Genomic DNA, 26,601 nt, shown 5'->3' on the forward strand with positions numbered 1-26,601 from the left:
GGCTTCCGGTCCCGGCCGCGCGGTGGTTGTTTAGACGCTCTCCGGCCGTGGGGCGCGTGTACCGGCGGGGGCGTGGTGGCGGGAAGGACGAGGACGGCGCGGCCGGCGCTCGCGGTCTCCCGGAGCCGCGTCTTCCCGGGAGCCGGGCCCTGTGGGCACCGTAGGGGAAACGGAGCGGCGGCAGGAGCCTTCCCGGGCCGGCGGGGTCAGTCAGGCTCGTGGCTGAAGGTCCTCCTCATCTTGTTCCGCACGCGCTGGAAGTGAAACCCCTGGTTGGTGTTTGATTGTTTTTGTTTTGTTGGTGGGGATGTGCGCGGGACTGAGCTGCAGAAACCATCACTGAAAATGGGGGGTGGGGAGGCGGGTGGTATCTGAGGTGATATGGTCCCTTTATCCGATATGACCCCCGTCTCTTTCCTCCGCAGCTTTTATCTCGGTGGGGCCTTCCACGCCCCTCATCTGTTCTCGATTCTCTGCGACATCTCTCCTTCCTAGGAGGCCATGGATACCTCGACGCCTTTGCCTCCGGTCCCTCCGTCCCCGATCTGCAACCCAGCGCCACGGACCATCCAGATAGACTTCCCTCAACATAGCTCATTGCTGCTGGAAGCCCTGAACCGGCACAGGCTAGAGGGAAAGTTCTGTGATGTGTCGCTCCTGGTGCAGGGCCGGGAGCTTAGGGCTCACAAAGCAGTGCTGGCTGCTGCCTCTCCTTACTTCCATGACAAACTTCTTCTGGGGGACGCGCCACGTCTCACTCTGCCCAGCATCATTGAAGCTGATGCCTTCGAGGGGCTGCTCCAGCTCATTTATTCAGGGCGCCTCCGCCTGCCGCTGGATGCGCTCCCTGCCCACCTCCTTGTGGCCAGTGGCCTCCAGATGTGGCAAGTAGTAGATCAGTGCTCAGAGATCCTGAGAGAATTAGACACCTCAGGTGGTGGAATGTCAGCCCGTGGAGCGACCCCTTGTCACACACTTCTTTCCACCACGTCCTCTACGGGAGGTTGGTGCATTCACTCTTCCTCTTTCCAGACTCCAGTGCAGTCTTCTGCTTCTACCGAGAGCCCCTTTGGAGGGGAGGGGAGTGAACTGGGAGAGGTGCTACAGATTCAGGTTGAGGAAGAGGAGGAAGAGGAGGAGGAAGAAGATGATGAAGACCAGGGGTCAGCAACACTCTCTCAGACTCCTCAGCCTCCGAGAGTATCATGGATTCCCCGCACTCATGGATCCCACCCACTGCCCATGTCCGCCGTTCCCTGTAGGCTTCCGGAGGATGGGAGTGCACCAGCTGAACCTCCTGCCCCTCTAACCACAGTGCACCCCAAAATCTTCTACGTTAAGCAGGAACCTTTTGAGCCTAAGGAGGAGGTATCAGGAGGTGGGACTCAGTCTGGAGGAGTAAAGGAGGAGACCAAAGTGGTTCCTGGAGGGGACACTGAAGGGACTAGAGAGCTGGGGTTCTTGCTTCCCTCAGGAGCAGGGGCAGCATCTGGGGAAGGAGGTCCATCCTGGAAACCCGTGGATCTTCATGGGAATGAGATCCTGTCAGGGGGTGGGGGACCTGGGGGTGCAGGGCAGGCTGTGCATGGGCCTGTGAAGCTAGGCGGGGCACCCCCTGAAGATGGAAAACGCTTTGGTTGCTTGTGTGGGAAGCGGTTTGCAGTGAAGCCAAAGCGTGACCGGCACATCATGCTGACCTTCAGCCTTCGGCCCTTTGGCTGCGGCATCTGCAACAAGCGCTTCAAGCTGAAGCACCACCTGACAGAGCATATGAAGACCCACGCTGGAGCCCTGCATGCCTGTCCCCACTGTGGTCGTCGCTTCCGAGTCCATGCCTGTTTCCTTCGCCACCAGGACCTATGCAAGGGCCAGGGCTGGGCCACTGCTCACTGGACTTACAAGTGACCACTGAGGCCAGACACTAACTTCCAGGACGAGAGCTGCTGCTGCTGCTGATGCTTACCCTTCACTACCATGACACCCCAGTCCTGGCTCTTGTAATCGTGCCAACAGGAGAGATACCTTATGGACTCTTGTTCTTGGTTGTGGGCCTCAACCTGGCAGATTTGGAGACTCAGATTTTTCATCCCACTCCAGGTTTTGACTAATCACCCTTAGCAAAGTGGTTTACAGGCCATATGTAAATTGGTCACTTGCCCACAATAGACCTTTTCATACAGGAAACCAGATTGCACATTAGAAGTTTATCTGAAGAGAGAAAAGTTAGAACAAGAAGACAAAATGATATATGTTTCATTCAGTCTCCATGAGGAGTTAAGGGGCAGGTCTCCACCTAGGTGTATGTTTGATTCAGAGCTTTAGTAATTCAGAGACGAAGCTCTAAGTTTCCTTTCCCTCATCATAGCGGAAATGTGAACAAAATTCTTTTTTTTATTTTTTTTTAAACAGAACTTTATTCGGGAACAGTGTGTACTTCCAGGCCTTTTTTTCCAAGTCAAGTTGTTGTCCTTTCAGTCTTAGTTGTGGAAGGTGCAGCTCAGCTCCAGGTCCAGTTGCCGTTGCCAGTTGCAGGGGGCACAGCCCACCGTCCCTTGCGGGAGTCGAGGAATTGAACTGGCAGCGTTGTGGTTGGTAGGAGGTGCTCCAACCAACTGAGCCATCTGGGAGCTCAGCTGCAGCTCAGCTCAAGGTGCTGTGTCCAATTTTAGTTGCAGGGGCGGAGCCCATCATCCCTTGTAGGACTCAAGGAATTGAACTGGCAACCCTGTGGTTGAGAGCCCACTGGCCCATGTGGGAATTGAACCGGCAGCCTTCGGAGTTAGGAGCACGGAGCTGTAACCGCCTGAGCCACCGGGCCAGCCCCAGAATTCTGTTTATGTACTTTCCTTATGTCTTTCCAGAAGCCCCTCAGGGTGTAACTTGCTTTCTCACCAGTAGACACCTTCCCAACACCTTTATGTTTATGTTGTAGTTGAGCACTTTAATGTTGAGCATTCCATGTGTCACCCCTAGGAGCCCCTGTAATAGAGAGTATTCCCTCCACAGCCTGTGCCTCTTGTCTACCTTTGACCCCCCTGATCACTCATATATTGATCACGGTAACTGGCATGTGACCGATGAACTCAGGAGATGGCCACTGACCTAAAATGCTCTCAAGGTAGAACCACTGCTCTGAACAAGTGGCCTTGGTCAGAGGGACTCAGGGTGGAAACAGCGCCTGCTGCAGGCACAGTGGGACCACACCCTCCCTTTCTGTCCCCACCCACACAACTGCCTCTTGGTGGAGAGATACAAGGGCAGATTTTGGAGGGGACGAGTGTCGCAGGTTACTTAATTTCTTCAAATAAACTTTGCCCTGAGGTCTCGGCTGACAGTGGATGGGACTGAGTGATTTATATGGGGAAGAACGTGAGAACAGAATTGCAAAGACTTCGATGTGTTCCTTGTGCAGCTGGGTTATGTTGATGGGGGAAGAATGGGATGGTTTCACACTGGTGCAGAGAAAACTGTTCTGGATTTCAGTGGGCCAGATTCTAGGCCCGGACCTGCTGCTGTGAATAACCTCTGGTAAGTTACCTTATCCTTCAGAGTCTGAGCTGTTACTTTTTTTTGGTGGGGTGGTATGTACCTCCTAACTGGTTCACTGTCTTCTTTTTTAAAAGGGCTTGGTTCACGTGATCTTTACCTATAATATTCTCTGGCTTCGTGTATTACGTATAATGTTTGGTTTATTCTACAAACATTTAGTGCAAAGCACTGTGCTATACCCTGATTCATACTCTGCCCTCAAGGAATTCACAGCTACTATGGAATCTAGACAAATAATGATAGTGCAGTATGGCAAGTCCCTGTAGTGGGCAGGACAAGCCACTGCTGGTGCAAAGGAAGTCCAGCAGACCTAGTACAGCTCAGCAGAGGTTTCACAAAGGACTCCATGTGCCAGAGTGTGGCAGTTGGTGTGGGAGGCTGAACTGAGGTGGAAATGGAGAGCATGAGTTGAAGTCCCAACTTCACTTCCAGGAGTGATAGCCTTCCCCAAAGCGTGTTCCTCAAAAGTTACTAGGTATGGCACCAAAAATGTGACATGGCTGAGAAGGTGAGATGTAGCTGAGAACTGTCAGCCTCTCTAAAGAGCCATGCCTTGGCACCATCCCCATGGTAAGGGCTGTGAACACATTGGGAAAGGTCAGGGAGCAAGGCTGCCAGTCTTCAATCTGCTGCAATCCCACCCCCGCCCGTCTTTTGGCACACAGTCTGTAGGTGGCTGTAGCCGGGGGCCAGGATCCTTTGGTTGCAAGCAACAGAACCTGGCTCTGACTAGACTTATCAAAACAGGGATCAGTGGAAGGATGTGGGGTGGCTCCTAGAATAAAAGGAAGGGATGAAGGACCAGCCTTTGGAAGGACAAGACCTCGGTCAGCTCTGGGGGTCCAGGGAGCAGGAACTCCTGGGGAATCTCTTCAGGTCATATGTTACGGGATGATGACCCAGTCATTATTTCTTGTGTCACTCAAGATAAAATTTCCCAGGTGAAAACTCAGTCGCAGGTCCACCCTCTGGCCAGAGCACCTTGATCATGTTCTATCAAGGCAACAAAGTGGGCATAGAATCCTCAAGGGGGAAATTGAAGTCCTGGGATGATTGAAGAGTGGGGAACGGATGCTGGCCAGACAACAGGAACACAGGCTCACCCCAGACAATCTCCACATGCTGCCCATCTTGGGATCCTTAAAGCCTCAGATACACCTGGTACTTAATAGTAGGTGTTCAAGATATATGTTGAACCTGCCCACCTTCCACCTCTGCTCTCTGAACTTAAGGCAGAATTGCTTCCTCCCACTCCTTAATCCCCGTAGCACTTTGTTATGACTCTGTAAAGCCAATTAAAACATGTTCAAGTTTGATTTTAAAAGTTACTAGGTATTAGAAAACAAGTTCCGTGATGAAAGATTTTGATTTAAACAAACGTGTGTGTCCCTTTCCTCCTTGTAGTGGCAGAGATGTCCCTCCTGCAGTCCAAGGCTAGCCCCTACCCAGGACCTTTGTCCTTTTTCATTATCCCGTCTGCCCTGTTTCTTCGTGTAGTTCCTCATTTGCAGTTAATCATGCTCACGGGTTGTGAGATTAATATCTGTAAAATGCTTAGTGCCTTGCAGTCAGTAAACTCAATAAATGTTAGGTATTATGAGAACATTAGTCAGTTACCCACACCTTTACTGGGACCAGTTCTTTCAGGGATCAGGGAGGGATCACTTACGTAAAGAGAAAATATTTTCAGCTAAAAGGGAAATGAGGCACACAGCGCTCAGTAAGGGTTAGATGTTAACCCTTGTGTGGGGACAGAGCCAGGAGTGCAGGGTCCAGGCTCTCGGCCTCACATAGAAAGGTGCTGGCTCGGGTAGTAAGTGGCCATCAACTGATCAGATGGCCATCAGCTGTGGCTAGTTGGCCGTCAGCTGTCACCAGTGAGTCATTGGCCACTAATATAACTGCCATGGCTACGCTAGCAGCAAATGGGGGGTAGTAAGAAGATGGTGGCTGAGCCAGCAAGCGCGGGTTGCAGTTCGCATGGTGGATTGCAGCTAGCAAGTGAGGTTGGTTGTCAGAGAAGCAGACGGCAGGTTGCAGATCGTGTGGCTCCTGCTTCCTGTGTCTCCAACCCAGCCGCCAGCGAGTCTATAGTGGTATGACTCCCCTATCTATGGCTCCATGGGTGTTCCTTTTTGGCCTCACCATGTCATGCGTTCTTATGTGGGGAGCAGGACCAGAGACCCCGCATGACACCCTGCATGACACCTTATTATTACCTTTCTCATAAATGCTAGAGTTCTAACTTTATGCACTCCTGGGTGATTTTTATCCACTCTTCTGAGTTAAACCACTTAATACTGATAACCCTTAATTTTGTATTTTCGATTTTCCTGACCTCCAGACCCACTTAGATTTCTTCTTTCCTTCCTTCAATAAGTGTCTGCTGTGGACTTGTACGTACCAGATAAAAAGAGCAGGAAGTATCACAAGGGCTTGGACCTAGGAATATCGCTTTAAGAGACAGATGTTTAAACCGGCTATGTGGATACTTCATAGATACCTCAAGCTCAGCATGTCAAAATACTCTACCCCACCTACAGCCAGCTGTTCCTCTGCTCTTTCCAGGTTTAGTAATGGTTCCGCCATCCACCTAAATGCCCAAGACCAAAACCTGGAAGTGTTCCTGAACAGCTGTCCCACCTCCCATACCTGCCCTACCACTGGTGTTTCCTAAATATTTCAAATTGATTCATTCCTTCATTCTCACTACAGCTACTGCAACCTAACTGGTTGTCTTCTGTCTTGCTTCCCTCTGTTTTGCCATCTACACACTACAGCCAGAGTGATCCTTCTAAAGCAAAAAGTACTGTTTGACCAACTCTTAGCTTAACCCTTTTGTCTGCTTCCTCTTGCTCTCATGAGGTCCACGTGATCCGGTTCCGGTTATCAGTCTCTCAGTCTCGTTGCCCGTGGCTGTCTTCCCTAGGCCTCTGCTTTGTTCTGCTTATCATGCTTCTCTCTCCACCTAGAATAGTTATCTACCTAGAAATAGCCTTCCATCGGCTAATTCCTACTCTCTTTAGGTACCAGCTTAAACATTACTTCTTCTAGAAGTTTTCCTGATCGTTAAGACCTCTGCTATGTGTTCTTCTACTAGCTCTTATTTCCCGAGTCATGAGACTTCCTTGGAATTTCCTTTGTTCAATAAGCATTTGCCAGCTACCCACTATTACCCATTATATGGGGGCACTGTTTCAGGTGTGGTGGACATCGCTTGCCCTCATAAGATTACCTTCCAGGCTATAAAGGAAATAAACCTGGTAATAAGGCGGAGAGTAACAGAAAAGGAAGACATACGGTACACGTTGATCTAGTGTCCAGAAGAAAAGAAAGACCCAGACATGCAAAGCAGGGCAAGGAAGATGGTTCCAGTAAGGTGTTTAGCAGTTGCAAAGTTCAAGAAACAGAGGTTGGTATGTTTGACAAGGAGACTGGTGGGCCTGGAGAGGAATGAGATGTTGTTTTAGTCTGTGTAGGCTGTTCTAACAGAATCCCATGAATTTGGTGGCTTATAAACAACAGAAATGCATTTTCTCAGTTCTGGAGGCTGGGAGGTCCAAGACCAAGCGCCGGCAGATTCAGTTAGCGAGGACCTGTTTCCTGACTCATAGCCGGTCATCTCGCTATCTCCTCACATGGCACTAAGACAAAGGGAGCTCTTTGGGGTCAATTATATATAAAGGCACTGATCCCATTCATGAGGGCTCCACCTTTATGACCTCATCACTCCCAAAGGCCCCACTTCCTAATACCATCACATTGGAGGTTAGGATGTCAACATAGGAATTTGGGGTGGGGGGGGCACACATTCAGTCTGTTGCAGATGTGATTGAAGAGGTAGGCTGAGCTTGGTTATATACAGCCCTTCAGATCGTGATAAGGAATTTGGATTTTATTCTAAATGCAATGGGAAAGCAATCAAGAGTTTAAAGTAGGGGAGTAATGATCTTAACATTTTAAAAGAGATTTCTCTGGCTGCAGAGCAAATATTGGATCATAAGGGGGCAAGAGTGGAAGCAGGGAGACCAACTAAACTTTCAGTTGTTCAAAGAGGTGGATAAAAGCAGCAGATATGGAGAGAAGTAGATGATGAAAACTATTTTGATGTAGGACTGACACAGGACATTCTAACATTACAGATTGTGGAAAAGTGAAAAATCAAGGAAGATCTCTATAGAATTTTGGCTTGAGCAATTGAACTAGAGGCCATTTAATGAGTGGAAGACAGGAATAGAAGAACTTGGGAGTGGATCGAGGGTTTTGGTTGAATGACTAGAAATACCTACTGGGCAGGTGGATGTACTTGTCCAGTGTTCTTCTAGACCAGGGGTTTGCAAATTTGTTCTCTACGGGATCAGATAGTAAATATTAGGCTTTGCCTATTAAGAAAAAAAATCAAGGCTATTTCATAAGTACATAAAATTTGAATAAAAATTACAATTTTGTTATTGACAAAATTAAAAAATAATAATAGAGCACAATCTTTTTGTAATACAAAGTTAGTGTTCCCTATCATCAAAACCAATTGCAAATGTTCATCTGTTAATGCTGATGTGTAATGAGATTTTATATATTTCATCTTTGAAAATGTCTTCATACAGATAACACTGCCAAATACTGCTATCAATCCAAGGGCATATGATTTTAATTGAGCATATTTATCACTTGAAAGACATTTATTGATTCTATTATGTCCTCTTGATACTTGTCTCTTACCATGTCATTACATTATAGATTAATCACATCCAATTGGTGGTTAGGTGGAAGTTCCTCAATTGCGCAATTAAATGAAATTTTCTTTGCACTTGCAGTGAGGTTCAAAAAACACTGTTGGAACGGTAATTTGAGCTCAGAAGATATATGTGCTACAGATTTGTGTGGAAATGGAGGTCTTGCTTTTTGTTTTACCATTTGATAGCACAGGAGGTGTGTATAGCAGCTTAGCATTACCTGTGATTTCAATGACCTGAATGAGTTGGCTGCAGTAGGTTTCACATATAAGCACTCTTCTCCTTGTGATGTCAGATTAAATTAATGAAGAAACATTACCATGTCTGCAGCGAGTGTCCACTGCCAGATGAAAGGACAAACAACATGTGGTATACACATATAATGGAATGTTATTCAGCCTTAACAAAGGAAGGAAATTGTCACATGAATGAATCTTGAAGACATTAGGCTAAGTGAAATAAGCTAGCCACAGAAGGACAAATACTTTATGATTCCATTTATGTGAGGGACTTAGAGCAGTCAAGTTCTTAGAGATAGAAAGTAGAACGGTGGTTGCCAGCGGCTGTGGGGAGAGGTAAATGAGGAGTTATTGTTTAATGGCTGCAGAGTTTCAGTTTGGAAAGATGAAAAAGTTCTGCTGATGGATCATGGTGATGGTTGCACAACAGTGTGAATGGACTTAGTGCCCCTGAACTGTACACTTAAAAATGGTTTAAATTGTAAATTTTATGTTATGTATATTTTGCCACAATAAAAATAAATAATAAACAAACAAACAAACAAACCATCAATGATCTAGTGGATCTAGATATTGAGCTTCAGTGGCTGCTAAATAACATAACAAAAAAGAAACAACCAGACATTTTGTGCTTCTTACAGAAAATACCACCACAACCTATGAATTAGTCTGGCCCAAAATATCGCACTTGAATGTGACCAATTGCTCAAGATATACCTACCAATTCCCAGAAAATGCAGAGGGCAGGGAAACATGTTACACCACACCACAGTGGTGCAATGCACAAAACTGAGACTGTAAGAAATACTAAGGAACAAACAACCCATTTTCTTCATCAAAAAAAGGGATGCCTTTTTTAAACCTATAGTTTAAAAGATTTTAAAAGACATATTAACCAATTATAATGTCTGGAACTTATTTGGATCATAGTTTAAAAGATTTTAAAAAACATTTATGACCTATATGAGACAACTAGGGATTCAACCACTGACTGGGCATTTAATGATATTAGGAGTTACTGTTAAAAATTTTAGTTGTGATAATGGTATTTTTGTTAAGGTTCAAAAGGGCCCTTGTCTTTTTTTTTTTTTTTTTTTTTTTGAATTTTTATTGGGGAACAGTGTGTTTTCCCAGAACCCATCAGCTCCAAGTCAAGTCATTGTTTTCAATCTAGTTGTGGAGGGCGCAGCTCACTGGCCCATATGGGAATCAAACCGGCAACCTTGGTGTTATGAGCACTGTGCTCTAACCAACTGAGCCAACCGGTCGCCCAGGCTCTTGTCTTTTGATGGAATTGGTTATTTATGGGTAGATGAATATATCCATAATTATGGATTGAATAAAAATGCCAAATACATATATATGAGCTCTAGGTAATTGTATAAATTAAATTATCACTTTTGTATATATAGTCCATTTTTTAAAAGATTGAGAAATAAATTTGGAAATAGCTGTACTCTTTTAAGAAAGTCTAATCAGAAATTTTATATCACAAATACATTCTGGTTTGTGTTCTGGTCCAAGTTAACAAAACTTCCTGCTTGACTCTTAAGATAATCGAGTGCTCTGTGTATTGATGTAGAAAGATCTCCAGTATATATTGTTGATTGAAAAAAGCAAAGTGCAGAGCAGTATATATAACATGCTATGTTTTATAGAGACAGTGAGGGTGGAGAGGAAATAAAAAATAATATTTGTTTATATTTGCAAAAAGATGTACTTCTAGAATAAACAAGAAACCAGTAAAAAAGGAAAAAGTTAGGTAAGGACAGGACAGAAACAAGACTATGCTTATTTTAAGATTCCTCTGTGAGTACTTTGAATCATGTAATTCCATTACCTAATCAAAAAATAAAAGTAAAACATTTTTAATTCTTTAAATTTGAAAATAAATGAACTGAACCATGTCGACTTGGCAACATAATCACAGAGAAGGAGTTCTGTAATGGGATGTACTCTAAGGACAAAATAATCTCCAACTAAAATTTTAAACTTTAAACCCTTACATATTAAAATTTCTTAAATTTAAACTTCTCTAAGAATTTATATTGTTTGTAGTACTACCAGTAGTGGAATTTTGAAAATATAGTGATTTCTTATAAATAGGTTAAAGGACATCAATAATTATATTAATAATGTAAGGAATCAATATTTTAGTATAAAATATATACAATTATATAACCAAAGAAACTAAGCGAAAACATAATAGCATTAAAAATGAAAAATCAATATGAACTTATGAGTTTTCAAGTATGTATTTTCTGGTCCTGTCCATCGAAATGGATGTCCAACGGTGGGGCAAAGCTGTAATGGCCACCGTAACAAGAAGGTATCTTCAAACTGAAAGATGAAGCAGCAACTCCATAGATTATAACAGAATTTATTATAGGGTAATTTACTTCAGGAAGATTGGGCTGGAGCAGACTGACAGCCCAGCAGTTTTGTGTAAATTATAATCTGCAAATAGACCCCTGCTATCACACTTTAAAAATAGTATAACGTAGGTACTGGTGAATGACAAGACAAAAAGACAAATGCAGAGGTACCAGGGACCATACCTCCTGGTGGTCTTGTGATAGATGATTGTTTATAATTGATACTCTTACTAGTTTGATGTTTATTTTGGTTGTCATGACATTCTGTCCGTTACTAACAAAAATATGTCTACATTTTAAGGAACACATATAATTACCAACTAGCAAGCTTTGATATGCTTACTAAGGACAGTGAGGTCGCTCAAAGGTCACACACAGCATAAAAGGACACGAAGATGGAAATGTTTCTATTCACATCTATCACGTACAACGGACTGGGAGCAACGAGCAGTTCTTGTGCCCGTTTTGTGATCTCTAATCCTATTCCCCATTCAAACAAAGTCTGGGTTCTTCTAGAAACCTCTGACTCCAGGTCTAGAGCAGGCACTTTCAAAGGTTCACCTGGGACACCTCTGTGTTAAGAAGCAAGAAAGCTTTAGAAGATACTGTCATGTCAGAAGGACCCAGGAGCCCATATGAAAGTGTCCCCACTGAACAAAGTTGTGACAATCTGAGCAACTAAAAATTGATTGTATTGAACACATTGAAGCAATGAAAATTCATTATTTTATAATGATACTCAAAATGAGAGTAAGTCAAGAAGTCTCATTTGTTACCATTTGAGGCAACTATTAAAACAGTTATTTTAAAAATTGGTAATTAAAGGAAAAATATTAAGCATTTATTTTGCTCTCCCAGTAAAAATTTGTTTTAGGATAACCAAATATTCCTAGTAAATAAAGAAAACCTTCACAGAATTCTAGTTAAACAAAGTAAAAGAAAGAAAAGAATTAGAAAAACAAAATTTCACAGACTCCCACCAAATTATTGATTCAGGCAAGCGTTATTAATTGGTGTTAAAACCAATAGATGATTGATGGTTGTAAACATTCATATAGAGCCAAAGTAACACCACACAGTTTACTCTCTAGTCTCGAGGGAAAGCATTAACTGTAAACCAACCAATGAAACTGTCGCCACCCTAATCTAGGGAGTCAATCTCAGCATCACAAATGGTTGATCCCATATGTCTTGTAATGGAAAACAACATTAAGTACACGGCCGTCTGATAACTGTACGGCTCTATTCTCTCAGTACCTCGTATCCCAGTTCAGGCCGCCTTCAGAGCATTTCATCCATTCCTAAAAACATGTTGGAGAGTCAATTTCTAGATAGGGTGGTTCTGTACATCATTCTTTTAAATGGAAAAAATACAACTGTATTCCCAGCACATCTAAAAACCCCAACCAATTTCCCTGAGTACTTGAAACACTCTAAAAAAATACATATAACAACCAACCAGGTTTTCCTGCTTAATATAACGCCTTTAAATCACCAGTTACCTGTTCGTTTAACACTTAATTGACTCATGAATGAGTTTATTTGTGCAGTAACATTATAGGATATGAATCATGGTTTCCTTTTAACTGCAACAAATGTTTACTGTAATATAAATGAACACAAAATAATATGTTAAAGACACATAATGAAAGGAAATAACACTCAGCCATAATAAAATAAGCAAGGCAACTTTTTAAACATGGTCACTGAAGATTGCAGTGTTTCCTGAGTGAAGTTTGGGGCTGAGAAGGGAGAGAGGGAGGCTGTAGTCACTGTTGCCATGTAGGGTGGATAAAGGTGAGCAAGAATGAGCATCAGTGCTCACCTGGGCAGCCCACAGGCTGAGACTGGAACGGCACAGAGATTAGCATGGCCCCTGTGCCAGGATGACACGCAAATCTGTGAAACGTTCCATATTTTTATCACTTCATAGATTATATAAATGCCTAACCATTGTACTGTACACCGGACCGAGGGTTACAAAAAAATGTGTACACATTTTAAGAGATGTCACCTATGCTCAAGCAGTAGTTGGCCGTCATCAGAAGTGTCTGAACGCTGATGGTAACCACTTTGAGCACCTCTTGTCATTGCAGAAGTCAGACGTGACTTGTATTCATCTTCTGTTATCAGTATATATTGAGTATTACAATTAATGCAGTTTTTTCCTTTCTTAAAATGTGTATACATTTTTTGGCACCTCTGTATGTATACATATATGTATATATACTGACGAGATGTAAAGTACCGGATAGGGAGTATAGTCACTGGCACTGTAATAGCTGTGTACCGTGTCAGAGGGGTAGCAGACTTGGAGGGTTATCACTTTGTTCAGGGTGTAAATGTCTGATCATTGTTGTTTTAAACACCTGAAATAAGAAAGAAAGGAAAGAGAGAGAGAGAGACAGAGAGACAGAGAGAAAGAGAAAGAAAAAAAGGAAGGAAGGAAGGAAGGAAGGAGGGAGGGAGGGAGGGAGGGAGGGAGGGAGGGAGGGAGGGAGGAGGGAGAGAGAGAGAGAGAGAGAGAGAGAGAGAGAGAGAGAGAGAGAGAGAGAGAGAGAGAGAGAGAGAAAGAGAGAAAGAGAGAAAGAGAGAAAGAGAGAAAGAGAGAAAGAGAGAAAGAGAGAAAGAAAGAAAGAAAGCTTCAGAAGGAGAGAAACGGTAAATGCCTGAGGTTCATCCAGGTCGGCACCCAGGAAGCTGGTCTGTTTGCCTTGGCAGTGGCGTCTTCAGAAGTGGATGGCTGTGAATCATCTTTTGAAAGTATTGACAAAGCATGACAAGGAACTCAAAATGGGCAAGTGTCACATTCCCTCGGCTTGTGTTATGTCGCTTCTGATAACCCCAGACTGTGTTGCAAATTACATTTTGAATGTGATTTTTCTGCTCTCGTCATGATTATGATCAATGTCTTGTAAGCAACACAGATCGTTCTGTCTACATGATCTGAAATCTCTTTTAAATACTTGTTTTCAAGTATTAGTGGCTCCTTATATTAGTCTGCGAGGGCTGTCATTACAAAACACCACAGGCTGTGCAGCTCAGACAACAGATACTTATTTTTTCACAGCTTGGGGACTGGAAGTTCCACGTCAGGATGCCGGCAGGTGTGGTTTCTCCGGAAGCTTGAGGATCACTGCCCTCGTGCTGGGTCCTCAAGCCGCCTCTCTCTGAGCCAGCACTCCTGCTGTGTCTCTGTTTTTACAAGAACACGGCCACGTTGGATGACGGCCCCACCATGATGGCCTCATTCAGCCTCAGTGACCTCTTTAAAGGTCCTGCCGCCCAATACAGTCACAGGGAGCGTTAGAGCTTCAACGTATGAATTGTGTGGGGGCACAATCCAGTCCGTAACACGTCTCTTCTTCCAACTTAGTTCCTTCCAGCATGATTCCTTCCAATGGAATGTGTTTCTTGGAAGGATTTTGGTTAACTTTCCAGAATCAACAACATTTTAATAATGCGTTTTTGTTTTCTCACACACAGGAAATAAGGTATTCATAGTAATTGGAAACATGTGTATGGCCAAGCACACATCTTGAGTGTGCTCTTAAAACACTTCACCTCTTAAAACACTTTATCACCCGGCCTTGGGCGGGTGGGATGCGGGGGGTGGGGGGGTGGGGGGCGCCGCCCGAGGGGGTAGAGCGCGCCCGGTGGGGATGGGGCGCTGGGCAGAAGTGCGCTCCGAACGCTCTCCCTCCTCGCTCGCCCGCCGGCTCGCTCCTCTCGCGGCGCAGCTGGGCGGCTGCTGGCGCGCAGACAAGGCGGCGATCTGAGCCTGGAATGAATCTGCTCCCTGCCGGGTCCTGGACTTACGGGATCACCAGGGGCGGCCGAGTTTTCATCAACGAGGAGGCGGAGAGCACCACCTGGCTGTGCCCGGTCACCAGCGAGGCAGTGGTCACCAGGCACCGGCTGCAGAGCACAGATTTACCTACTGGCTGGGAAGAAGCACATACTTTTGAAGGTGCAAGATGCTACATAAATTATAATGACAGGAAAGTGACCTGCAAACATCCAGTCACAGGACAGCCATCACAGGACAATTGTATTTTTGTAGTGAGTGAACAGACTGTTTCTACTATGACATCTGAAGAAAAAAAGGAACGACCCCCAAATATGATAAATGAAGCTTTGAACTATAGCGTGACTTCACATTACGCAGAGCATCCAATGAGCCCTGGAGGCAGAACTTCACACCTTCCAAAAAAGTTCATAATTTGGGAAAGAGATCAAATTCAATTAAAAGAAATCCCAGTGCACCTGTGGTCAGCTGACTGAGGTTGGCTTATGAACAGGACTGGCATGAGCTCTGGAAGACACGCTAGGTGGTGCATTCTGACCTTTGCCTTTCTCATTATAGAGCTGAGAAAGAAGAGGGTGGTTTTCAGGTATGCTTACCTAATCGCAAAAATCTCAAATATGCTTTTAAAGCAGCCCATCCAAACATGCGGACCTATTGTTTCTGCACTGCTACAGTAGAGGAGGTGGAGTTGTGAATGAAAACCATGGAAGACGCTGCCCTGGTACAGACAGAACCGGTAAAGAGAGTGGACAAGATTACATCTGAAAATGCACGGGCTCAAGAAATCAATAACTTTCCCAAGCATAGAGTGCTAATTAAACTAGAGGCTAAACATAACCAGAAAAACAAGGGGGGAAAGCAAAAATGAAGAAAAAAGGGCATTAGAAGCTGAAAAATATGGATTTCAGAAGTATGGTCAAGATAGACCTCTAACAAAAATTAATAGTGTAAAGTTGGATTCTCTGCCATCTGAATATGAAAGTGGGTCAACATGCCCAGCTCAGACGACACTACAGGCCAATCAATGTGAATAGTTCACAGAACAAAACAGTCAACGTTAGCCTGGCAGACCTTAGAGGTGGAACTTGCCCAAATACAGGGCCCTCACACACACAGGCCGATCGACTCAGGCAGAGAACCAATGCAATGCAACAGTTGGAACAGTGGATTAAAATCCAGAAGGGGAGGGGTCATGAAGAAGAAACCAGGGGAGTAATTTCTTACCAGACATTACCAAGAAATATACCAAAGTCCCCGATTATGGCCGGCCATCCTGAAGGTTATAGAACACTCCCAAGAAACAGCCAGACCACGCCTGAGAGTATCTGCAGTGAAACTCCTTCCACTCATGATAAAACAATAGGACCTGGAGCAGAAGAGAAAGGAAGCTCAATGAGAGATGACGCGATGTGGCAGCTCTATGGATGGCAGCAGCGTCAGTTTTATAACAAGCAGAGCACCCTCCCTCATCACGGTACATTGACCAGTTCTAAAACCATCGTTAATATTTCTAACCAGACAACACATTCTATTCCCATATCACCTTCCCATGGGTCAATAGCTACTTATCAGGGAGACTCCCCTCAACGAACCTACAGATCAGAAGTGTCTTCATCAATTCAGAGAGGAGATGTGACGATAGACCGCAGGCACAGGACCCATCACCCTGAGCGTGTGTATGTGCCTGACAGGAGGTCAATGCCAGCTGGCCTTGCTACAGTCTGTTAGTCCCCAGAGTCTCCAAGGCAAAGCGCTGTCACAAGATGAATGAAGAGGCACATTATACAAACGAGACCTGAAGAAGTAGATGCTGATGCCAAGTGAAGCCATCTATGTGAACAAGATAAAGAAAGTGGTACGTGCTCTGGAAGAGAAACTTCAGCAACTCCACAAGGAGAAAGACACACTTGAACAAGCTTTGCTATCAGCCAGCCAAGAAATAGAAATGAATGCAGATAACCCAGCAGCCATTCAGACGTGGTGTTACGGAGGGATGATAACACAAAACGGACTGCTTAGTACATGTCCATAACTCTCTCGAGCCACTGCTGAACTGGAATGAGCATGGAGAGAATGTGGTAAGTTAAGATATGATGTAACTGTTACCAGAAACAAGATGCAAGAGCAGCTGGATCGCCGTGGTGAAGTTCAGACTGAAGCAGCAGGAGTTCAACATGCACAGATTCAGAAAGAACTTTGGGAATTCAAGATGTCATGGAAGGACTGAGTAAGCACAAAGAGCAAAGAGGCACTATGGAAACAGGCATGGCAGTATCAGAGCCTATCTCAACAGTTACACACAAAAATGAGGGTCCAGATTATAGATCTACAAGAGTGAACCAGAGTTACCAAGAGTGGCAGAAGTCAGAACCTGTTTCAGAAATGGATAAAAGTTCCCACTTTCCTCTTGGAGTCGTCCTTCCAAAACCAAAATCACCAACACCCGAACCTTCAACTATAGCCTCATATGTAACCTTAAGGAAAACTAAGGAATGGTGGATTCAAGAACGGAAAGACCAAGACGTGCAGTGGAACCGCTCTATTGGGCTGAAAGTACTCGACCCAGGGTGACTGTGGAAGAACACATGGAAACAATAAGGAGACATCAGCAAGCATGCTTAAGGGAAAAGAAAAGAGGATGAAATGTTATTGGTGCCTTACACCAGTCACCCTTACAGACTCCTTCAAATTTAAGGGATAACCCTTTCAGTGTTACCCAAACTCGAAGGAAGGATAAAAATGTTAAGGAACGGGACACTGTCATTAGCGAAAATGATGTAATGCCAAACCGTGAAACTCCTGCAGCAGAAATTGTTAAATTAAAAGAAGCCGAACCTCAAAACATGGATTTCAAAAAAGAGTTTAAAAAACTGAAAAAGTGTTTCACAAAACACTTTTCAAACCTGAGCCAAATGGAGTAAATTCTGAGGAAGTCATGGATGAAGAAAAAAACAAAGAAAAAATGCCTGAAGATGTTTCATACAGCTCTCCGGATGAGACACAGATCACAAATCGTATATCAGGCCACTGAAGAAAATATAGAGGATGATACTCACCAGCAGGAAGAAAGCGTTGTTTCTTGTGAACTAACTCCTGAGGCTTCGAGAGGAAACCAAACAATGACAATGAGAAGCCTGTCCTTGTCGCCTGAGTCCTCAGCTCACAGGTTTGTCCCCTCAGCTGCAGCTCACAGAACGACCACATTTCGTGTGTGTAGTCTCAGAAAAACTGTACTGACTTCTGCCGAAACCATCACACCTGGGGACATGCCCTCTGGCAATGTGAGAAGATATTGTACAGTATATTTGAAATCCATGAAATTCATAGTTCTGATGCTTTGGGCCACGGAGCACCCTTTTATCACTTCTGGCAAATGTTTATTCCAAAACAGCTTTAATGGTCCATATGGACACTCCGTGATCTCAAGGTTATTATTCTGACACCAGCTTGCTGCTCTGATTTCAGAGCACATAAGTAAAGGTGCTTTTTCCTATGCAGTCTGCAGCCAGAGTGCATAGCTGCTGATTTCCAGATTTTGATGTTCCTAAAGGCTAGGTGGAATTATATTTTTTTGATTTTCCGTTTTTTCCAGCGAAAGCTTGTTTTCCTTTTGTTGTTGTTGTACCCATTTTGGCTACTGCAATGCTTTGTTTCACACTTGATTTGTTTTATATGTATATATGCCATGCAGTCATCACCACTATCTAGTTTCAGAACTTTTCCATCACCCCAAACAGAAACCCTGTGCACATTAAGCAGTCATTCTCCATTCCCCCATCTACCAGCTCCTTCAATCTGCCTCTGTCTCTATGGATTTGCCTATTCTAAATATTTCATATAAATAGAATCACTCAATATGTGTGGCCTTTTGTGTCTGGCTTCCTTCACTTAGCATGTTTTCAAAATTCATGTAGAAGGTATTATTAGTACTTCACACATTTTTATGTCTGAATAACATCCCATTGTGTGTATATACCATGATTTGTTTATCCATTTATCCACTGATGGACATTTGGGTTTTTTCCATCTTTTAACTATTGTGAATAATACTATGGAACATTGGAGTACAGGTATCTATTTGAGTCCTTGTTTTCAATTCTTTTGACTATCTAGAAGTTGAATTGCTGAATCAGATGGTAATTTTTTAAAGTTTTTTGAGGAACTGCCATTTTGTTTTCCACAACAGCTGTACCATTTTACATTCCCACCAACATTTTCCCTATTTTTAAACTGGGTTGTTTGCCTTTTGTTTTTGATTTGTAAGAGTTTTTTGCATATTCTGGATACTAGCCCCTTATACATTTTTTGCAAATATTTTCTCCAATTCTGTGACATATTTGCAAGTATTTTCTCCCCTTTTATAACTTATCTTTTCATTTTCTTGATAGTAGTGTCTCTTGATGCACAAAAGTTTTACATTTTGAAGCGGTCCAACTTAGCTATTTTTCTTTTGTTGCTTGCACTTTGGGTGTCATGGTCCAGAAACCATTGCCAAATCCAAAGTCATGAAGGTTTCTCCCTAAGTTTTCTTCTAAGGGTTTTATAGTTTTAGCTCTTACTTTTAGATCTTTGATCAATTTTGAGTTAATTTTTGTGTTGTGTTGCGTAAGGTTCAAATTCATTGTTTTGCATGTAGATCTGTGTTTGTGTGTGTGTGTGTGTTTCTTGAATCCATAATTTAATGTTTATCAGCGATTGGGGAAATCCTCTGCCATTATTCTATCAAATATTGCTTCTACCACATTCTCTATCTTTTCCTCTGCTAGAACTCCAACTAAGCCTATATTACACTTTTTACCATTTCTGATGTTTCTCTGTTCTTTTTTGTATTTTTCATCTTTCTGCTTCAGTCTGGATATTTCTTACTAACCCATTTTCCTGTTCACCAATCTCTCTTCAGCTGTGTCAGTTCTGCTGTCAAATCTACCTATTAACTTATTAATTTCATTTATTGTATTTTTACATTCTAGAATTTCCATTTTATTTATTTTTATATGTTCCAGTTCTGCAAAATTTTCCATTGTGTCATGTTTTTTTCTTGAACATATTAATCAGCTATTTTTTCTTTTTAATTTTCTTTTTTTGTTGTTCTTTTATTGTTTGTCCTTCTTTCTTAATCAGCTATTTTAATATCTGCATCTGAAATCCCAATATCTGGATCTCCTAATGGCCTGTTACTGTTGACTTTATTTCTTGTTCCTGTTTCTTGGTGTGCCTGGTAGGTTTTTATTCAATGCTGAACATTTTGTTTGGAAAATTGTAGACACTCTGGATGATGTTATCCAGAGAAGATTTACTTCAGCTTCTCCAGGTGGGGAGTTAGAGGTAGAACAGATTAATTTAATCTGGTCAGGAACTGAGCTAATTTGTGCCTGGTTTGCTCTAAGGTTTTATCTATTTCTGGTTTCCCATTGCTCCTAGGACATACACCTTAAAAGGTCCTAATGAGAACCTGCAGATAATAGGGAGCTGTCATGCGGGGGACCCTGCTCCCTGCACCATTTGTCATGCAGGGTGTCATGCGGGGTCTCTGGTCCCATTCCCCACATAAGCACGCAGGACATGGTGAGACCAAAAAGGAACACCCACGGAGCCATTGATAGGGGAGTCATACCACTATAGTCTCGCTGGTGGCTGGGTTGGAGACACAGGCAGCAGGAGCCACACTATCCGCAACCCGCCGTCCACTTCTCTGCAATCTGCAACCTGCACTCCGCCGTGCTAACTGCAGTCAGCGCTTGCTAGTTCAGCCACCATCTTGCTAGCCCCCATCTTCTGCTTGCGTAGCCACAACAGTTATATTAGTGGCCAATGGCTCACTGGTTACAGCTAACGGCCAACTAGCCACAGCTGATGGCCATCTGATCACAGTTGATGGCCATTTACTACCCGAGCCAGCACCTCTCCACGTGAGGCCGAGAGCCTGGAAACTGCACTCCTGGCTCTGTCCCCACAGGAGCCCTCCTCCTTAATCGGCCTGAACTCTGCATATTATGTCCCTCGCACCATGAGACAGCCGAGACCCGTGTTTAGATACTCATTTCTTGGCATATGCTTCCTGCTCAGCTTCTTAGCCTCTCACTCTGTCACTGGCAAATAAGCAAATGCCTTGCAGGGAAAGTTCATTTTTTAGGTCTTTCCCCTCCATGGTCTTGGCCCCTCGAGTCCTGGTTGTCTCAGAAGCTTCCTCAGCCCCATGACATTGTTGAGAGAGCTTCCGAGCTTCTGGGCTTTTAGTGGCCCCTTTCTGATCAGCTTCTTCTCCTCCTCCTCCTCCTCCTCCTCCTTCTTCAAGTGGGAGGAGAGTCAGTGATCTCCTTCCTATTTATTTATTTATTTATTTGTATTACCTCATTTAATTCTTATTATAACCCTGTTTTTTTCTTTTTTCTTTTTTTAGTTCCAGGTGTACAAAACAATGTAATAGACATTTACACCCCTCACAAAATGATAACCTCCCTCCCCCAATCTACTCCCCCTCTGACATCGTATACAGCTGTTACAGTTCCATCGACTCTATTCCCTCTGCTGTGCTCCACATCCCGTGACTATATATACATTAAATTATAATTGACATTCAGTATTATTCAGCTTCAGCTCCAGGTGTACAGCACAGTGGTCAAACACTCCGTCCATGAAGTGGTCTCCCCAGTAAGACAAGTGCCCATCTCTGATAAGCTTCTTAGCCTCTCACCCTGTGCCACCCACAAACGTCTAGGTGAAAACTGGAGTAGAACTTGGGCTCATCTCAGTGACTTTCCATTCTCTTTGGAAACTTGGCCCCTGAAATTCTGGCTGTCTTGGTAGCTCTCTGATAACTTCAAATAAATTTTGTTTGTTTGTGTTTCTTTTTATCTAGTCCTTCTTGTTCTTCATGCGAGGGTTAGTCAGTGACAAGCCAGTCCATCGTAGCTAAAAGAGGGAGTCTCTTCTTCACTTTGTACCCCTTTCCTTGCTTTATTTTGCATATCACTTATGGCCAATTGACACCTTTTTTTTTTTTAGTGTTTGTTTGTTTATTGCTCATCTCCCCTCATTACAATGTGAGCTTTATGAGAGCAGGCAATTGACCTGTCTTGTTCATTGCTGTGATGCTAGGACCAGAAACCGCACCTAGTACATAGTAGGGGATCAATAAATATTTTTAAATGTTATAGTAGCCTCACAAATGGTCTGTAAAAGAACATTCCTTTTTTGCCTTTTTCTGGAACTGCTTGGATAAGCACTATAGAAAAGTGGTTGAAAGCATTATGCTAGTTATCCATTTATCAACTGTCAGCTCCAAATTCCGCCTGTAGTACTTGCTCTGCAGTAATGGACTGCATTTTGCTTTTACTGCTCCCACTACATGGTCTGTCAGCATGTGTGTGTGTGTGTGTGTGTGTGTGTGTGTGTGTGTGTGTGTCGGCCGGGAAACCATCCGGGAGTGCTCTGCCCTCACCATGAGCCCAGGCCGTGCAGTCCCTCAGCTACCGTGAAGACCCAGGGTGGGCCCAGTGGTCGCTTCGCTGCTGCTGTCCCCGTGCAGACAGAGCACATGTGGGCCTCATGCCCATGGTGGTGCCCTGACTCCCGCTGCCTGCCCGCTCACCAGCCTCAGCTCACCCGCAGCCTGGAGGGTTGTTTCCTGCTTTACCTGGTGATTGCTGACGAGCTCTGGCCTGGGCAACCCAGCAAACGTGTCTGCCATCCATTGGGCTGCAAACATACCTCCTCCATAAGGTCTGAACCACAGCCTTGGGGACTCTCCCTCAGCGCTCGGAAGATTCTTTTTAGAATCTTCTTCACATCTTTATAGTTACTATCCTATCATTGTTTAACAATTCTTTGTATTAAACTACCCTGTTTAAATTACTATGTGGTTTCTGTCTCTTGTTTTGACACAGATTAAAAAAGAATTAGTCAGGAATGGTCCCAGGAAATAGACCCATAAAGGTGGGATTTGGGCATCGGTTTGGTTGTGCCTTTGGGCTTAAGCACAGTGCCCACCTCTTTGCCAATGAGAAATGGGCTGCCAGGAACCCATAGCAGCCGTGGCACCACAACCAATCAGACTATCACCTGTGGTTGTTTGCGATGAAGTGTGAACTGAGGCACATGCCGGGGAGCCCACGTGGTGGCAGGAACAGTGACCACAAGCACAGTGGCAGACACCATGTATTTGAGTGTATTGAGCACTTATAAGGAGACAATGAGAAGCTCGGGTCTCTTAACTCTCAGCTCAAGTCACGGAGTGAGAACCAGAGAGCTTCCATGAGAACCCTAAAAGAATTTCTCACTTCTAGCTCCAGGATAGTGCTGAAAATCAAAAGCTAAATTTAATTGTGTGGGTTGCTGATTAGAATGACTGTTGAATTAACAATCTTGCCAAGGTTTTCATATGAAAGTTAAGGCATTGATCAGGAAAGAAGAGGATCCTGAACCTTGAAATTGAGACATCTCAAATGAATCGAGACATCCAAATAAAATTGATAACCATGGATCCCGGGTCATTCTGAGGTCCCTGACCATAGAAGTAGTTTGCCCTCTGGTGTCTGAGGACACTAGTTTTCCTCTACTTGAAAAACTTGTGACAACCTTACTTGAGCAGATGCCTTGAAGGAGGATGTTCATTCTTCTCAGGAGCCACCACGGTCAGGAGCCACCACGGTCAGGAGCCACCACGGTCATGCCCTATTGCCACTAGGCTATGACAGTGTCAAATCTTGGCATGCTCTAGAGGGTCAGGAGCACAATATGACCCAGGAGGAAGTAGCTTGGGCACCGAAAGAGTTGCAGGACTTTGCTAATATAGATATATTGCAGTAACCTGGGGAACATGGGTGGGAATGGGTTTTTAGGTTGGTAGAACAAGGAGGGCAAAATATAACACTACAGCAGGTCGTTTCTATGTGAAGATGCTTACTAGAATTCCAGATAGAGTGTGTAGCAACTTGTGTAGCTAGAAGTACTTCTAACTTCCTATTTGGTTGACTGACTGAAACTTGAATTCAATATCCAAGTTTAATGAGGTCACATTTAATGAGGTTAAGATGCCAGAGCTTTCCTGGCATGATGCGGAGGAAGAAATCCAAAGGCGTCGGGAGACTGCAGTGTTGGCTTGGGTTTATCTCGTGTGACCTATCCCCTAACTATATTCTGTGTCGAGGCCCAAGAAGACACTCCTTTTACTGAGGAACTGAGAAATATATTAGTGAGGGGTCACCTGCATTCTTGAAAAGTTCACTGGTTGCTCTCCGTTGTGGGCCCGTTATAACTGTAGGAGATGCCACCTTGAAGATGGGCTCCTGCCTTCAGTGAGGACGGTGGTACTCCATTGCAGCACAGGCCAGCGTGAGCCCTTCACCAGCAAAGACAAGGTAGTCCCGTCAGTCGGAAAGGGCATCGGGAATGTGTCAGGACTCAGAATACCTTGACCAGAGATCTTCAGTGCTGGCTGATTGATCATGGTGTCCCTAGGAATGCAATTGTAATCAGCCTGCTAGAAAGTTGCTTGAGCTCCATAACAGGAAAAACTCTAGGTCTGAGAGCCAAAAACCTGACTTGAGTCACCATAGTGGAGAATGATGCCCTCTCACCCTGTCCAGACTTAAGTCAGTTCACAGACCCAGAGCCCTTTGAAAAAGTCGGATTCCCTGAGGAAGCACCTTGCACGACTACCACAAGGAAACACCTTCATCTTCCTCCCAGCATCCCCCACAGGGACCTGCCGCCAGTTACTAGAGGGAGAAAGGAAATACCCAGACTTTTCAGGGATTACTATTACAGACACTGGCTCTGAATTGATGCCAGTTCCTTGGGATTCAAAATGCCACTGTGACCTCCCACTCAGAGTAGGGTATATGGTGACCAGGTGACAGATTGAATCTCAACTCAAGTCTGACTCACTGTGGACCCAGTTGGCCCATGAACCCACCCTGTGGTTATTTCCCTGGTTCTTAGAAGTACAATTGGAATAGACATCCTTCGGCAACTGACAGAATCCCCACCTATGGGGATCATTATGGGGTCATTATGGCAGGGCTAAGTGGAAGCTTCTGGAACTTCCACCCCTTGCCAAGATAGTAAACCAGAAGCAATACTGCATCCCTGGAGGAAATGCAGACATTGCTACACCATCAAAGACTCGAAAGAAGCAGGGTTAGTGATTCCTAACCCTTTGCATTTACTTTACTAGTTTGGACTATGCAAAAGCCAGGTGGATGTTAGAAAACTGAGTGTGGACCATTGGAAACTTAATCTGGTGCTGACTCTGACTGCAGCTGCTGCCCAGACGTAAGGTGTAGTCTTTTTAACCATAGTATCTTCTACTGGACCTGTGGCCTGCGATTCACCTAGGGTGTGTGTGTGTGTGTGTGTGTTTGTGTGTGTGTGTGTGTTTATGTGTGTGTGTGTGTGTAATTTACAAAAATATGGAGCTTTAAAGGTATCTTTTTTAAAAATTAATGTCTAACTTCATTGCATTGTCATCTAAGCATATGTTTTGTATAATAACCTTTGCAATTTGTTAAGACTTATTTATGCCTCAGTGCATAGATAATTTTTGCCATTTTTGTAAATGTCTCCTATGTACTTGACAGGAATGTGAATTCTCTAATTGTCGTATGTTAGATTGCTTAGCTATGGTGTGCTAAAATATTTCTTACTAACTTTGTCTGCTTGATCTAGAAATTTCTGAGATGTATGTTAAAATCTCCCATTGTCATTGGGGATTATAAACTTCTCATAATTCTGTCAGTATTTATCTTTCTGTGATACATTTTTTATCATTTTGTTTGCTTGATCTGCCAGTGCCCAGTTCTAACCTCAGCTACTTCTAATCTTCTGTTTAACCCACCCATTGAGTTTATAATAATCATTTGTAATCATTGATACCTGTCCAATCATATTCCATTCATTTTTCATGCCTTTGATTCTTTGTTTTACGACTTCAATAATTTTTAACATCCTAATAGCTGAATCTTGTAATTCCATTGTCTGAAGTGCCTGAGGGTCTAATCCTGCTCTTTGTTATGTAGACCAACTCCCATTCATGGTGGATTAATTTCTTGTGGGTTTTCTAATTTTGGATTGTGAGTTCATGTTGGTGGCCTTGAGACAGAGCTTCACAGACTAGCACGAAGATTCAGTAAATTAACTCATATGAAGGTAGGTATCAAGTCCAGGTGTAAATGAAATCACAATGCAAAGAATATATAGAAGGGCAAGAACAGTCCGCCAGGTCATACTATGTGGTGTAAACACAAACAAACAAAGCAAAAACCCCACAAGAGTGATGTGCTTAAACCATCAAACCCTGACAAGAATCACCCAGGGAATAACATTAAAAACTCTCCCCCATGTGCCAGACACTTTACTCAGATTATCTTCAGTCTTCATAACAACTGCAAGGGAGGTGGCAGTCCCATTTCACTGACCAGAAACTGCAACAAGCTCATTAATTTACAGCTAGTTGGGGAACCCCAGTTAAAGCCCAGGTCCGAATGATTGTAAAGTTCATGCTCTTTCAAATTCATCCCATTGTCCCTCAGAATTATTACTGGGGGGAAAAAACACCATCGTTTGGACTACATATGTATTCTTTCCCAGTTTTAATTTTAATTCAGGCTAGTTACCCTAATGGATCATAAAAATGTGTTAAATAATTAAGGAAAAAGGAAAAAGAATGCATAAAACTACAAAAGAATTGCATTTTAAGTAGAGAAATTTTGGTTCTTAATCTTCTTTCATTTTTCCAATTTGGGATTTTGTTTCTGTACAAAAAAGGCAACTAACAAGAAGCTTACTTATGAGAAACCCCTGGAGCTCCCAGAATCTAATGAAAAATGTATCTGAGCTGAGCATTCCAAATACAGCACAGCAAAACAGTGTAAATCCCATCCCTTAATGAGGAGCTT

General features: G+C 43.6%; 1 protein-coding gene, 1 non-coding gene and 1 pseudogene across 3 annotated transcripts; all 3 read left to right on the plus strand.

Moving 5' to 3' along the window:
* ZBTB9 (zinc finger and BTB domain containing 9) lies at positions 1-3,671 on the plus strand. Of its 2 annotated transcripts, none has more exons than XM_019738794.2 (2): positions 1-272; positions 426-3,671. In XM_019738794.2, exon 2 carries the CDS (start codon positions 502-504, stop codon positions 1,903-1,905), a length of 1,404 nt encoding a protein of 467 aa, XP_019594353.1. In that variant the 5' UTR covers positions 1-272; positions 426-501; the 3' UTR covers positions 1,906-3,671. The 2 variants fall into 2 exon arrangements, with proteins under 2 accessions (XP_019594353.1, XP_074188904.1); XM_074332803.1 differs by having other exon boundaries at positions 3-272; positions 496-3,671.
* Positions 3,672-12,713: 9,042 nt separating this feature from the next.
* On the plus strand, positions 12,714-12,817 carry LOC141571943 (U6 spliceosomal RNA). Its single transcript, XR_012496985.1, has one exon. It is a non-coding gene; the product is annotated as a U6 spliceosomal RNA (small nuclear RNA).
* A 1,747-nt stretch (positions 12,818-14,564) lies between these two features.
* On the plus strand, positions 14,565-26,044 carry LOC141571623 (pleckstrin homology domain-containing family A member 5 pseudogene; annotated as a pseudogene).
* Positions 26,045-26,601: the final 557 nt, after the last annotated feature.

This window comes from Rhinolophus sinicus, linkage group LG05 (genome assembly GCF_036562045.2).
Source record: "Rhinolophus sinicus isolate RSC01 linkage group LG05, ASM3656204v1, whole genome shotgun sequence".
Taxonomy (NCBI): domain Eukaryota; kingdom Metazoa; phylum Chordata; class Mammalia; order Chiroptera; family Rhinolophidae; genus Rhinolophus; species Rhinolophus sinicus.

Bases quoted from the DNA above. Each gene is read 5' to 3' on its own strand.
- ZBTB9 (XM_019738794.2), top strand. From the start codon at position 502: ATGGATACCTCGACGCCTTTGCCTCCGGTCCCTCCGTCCCCGATCTGC.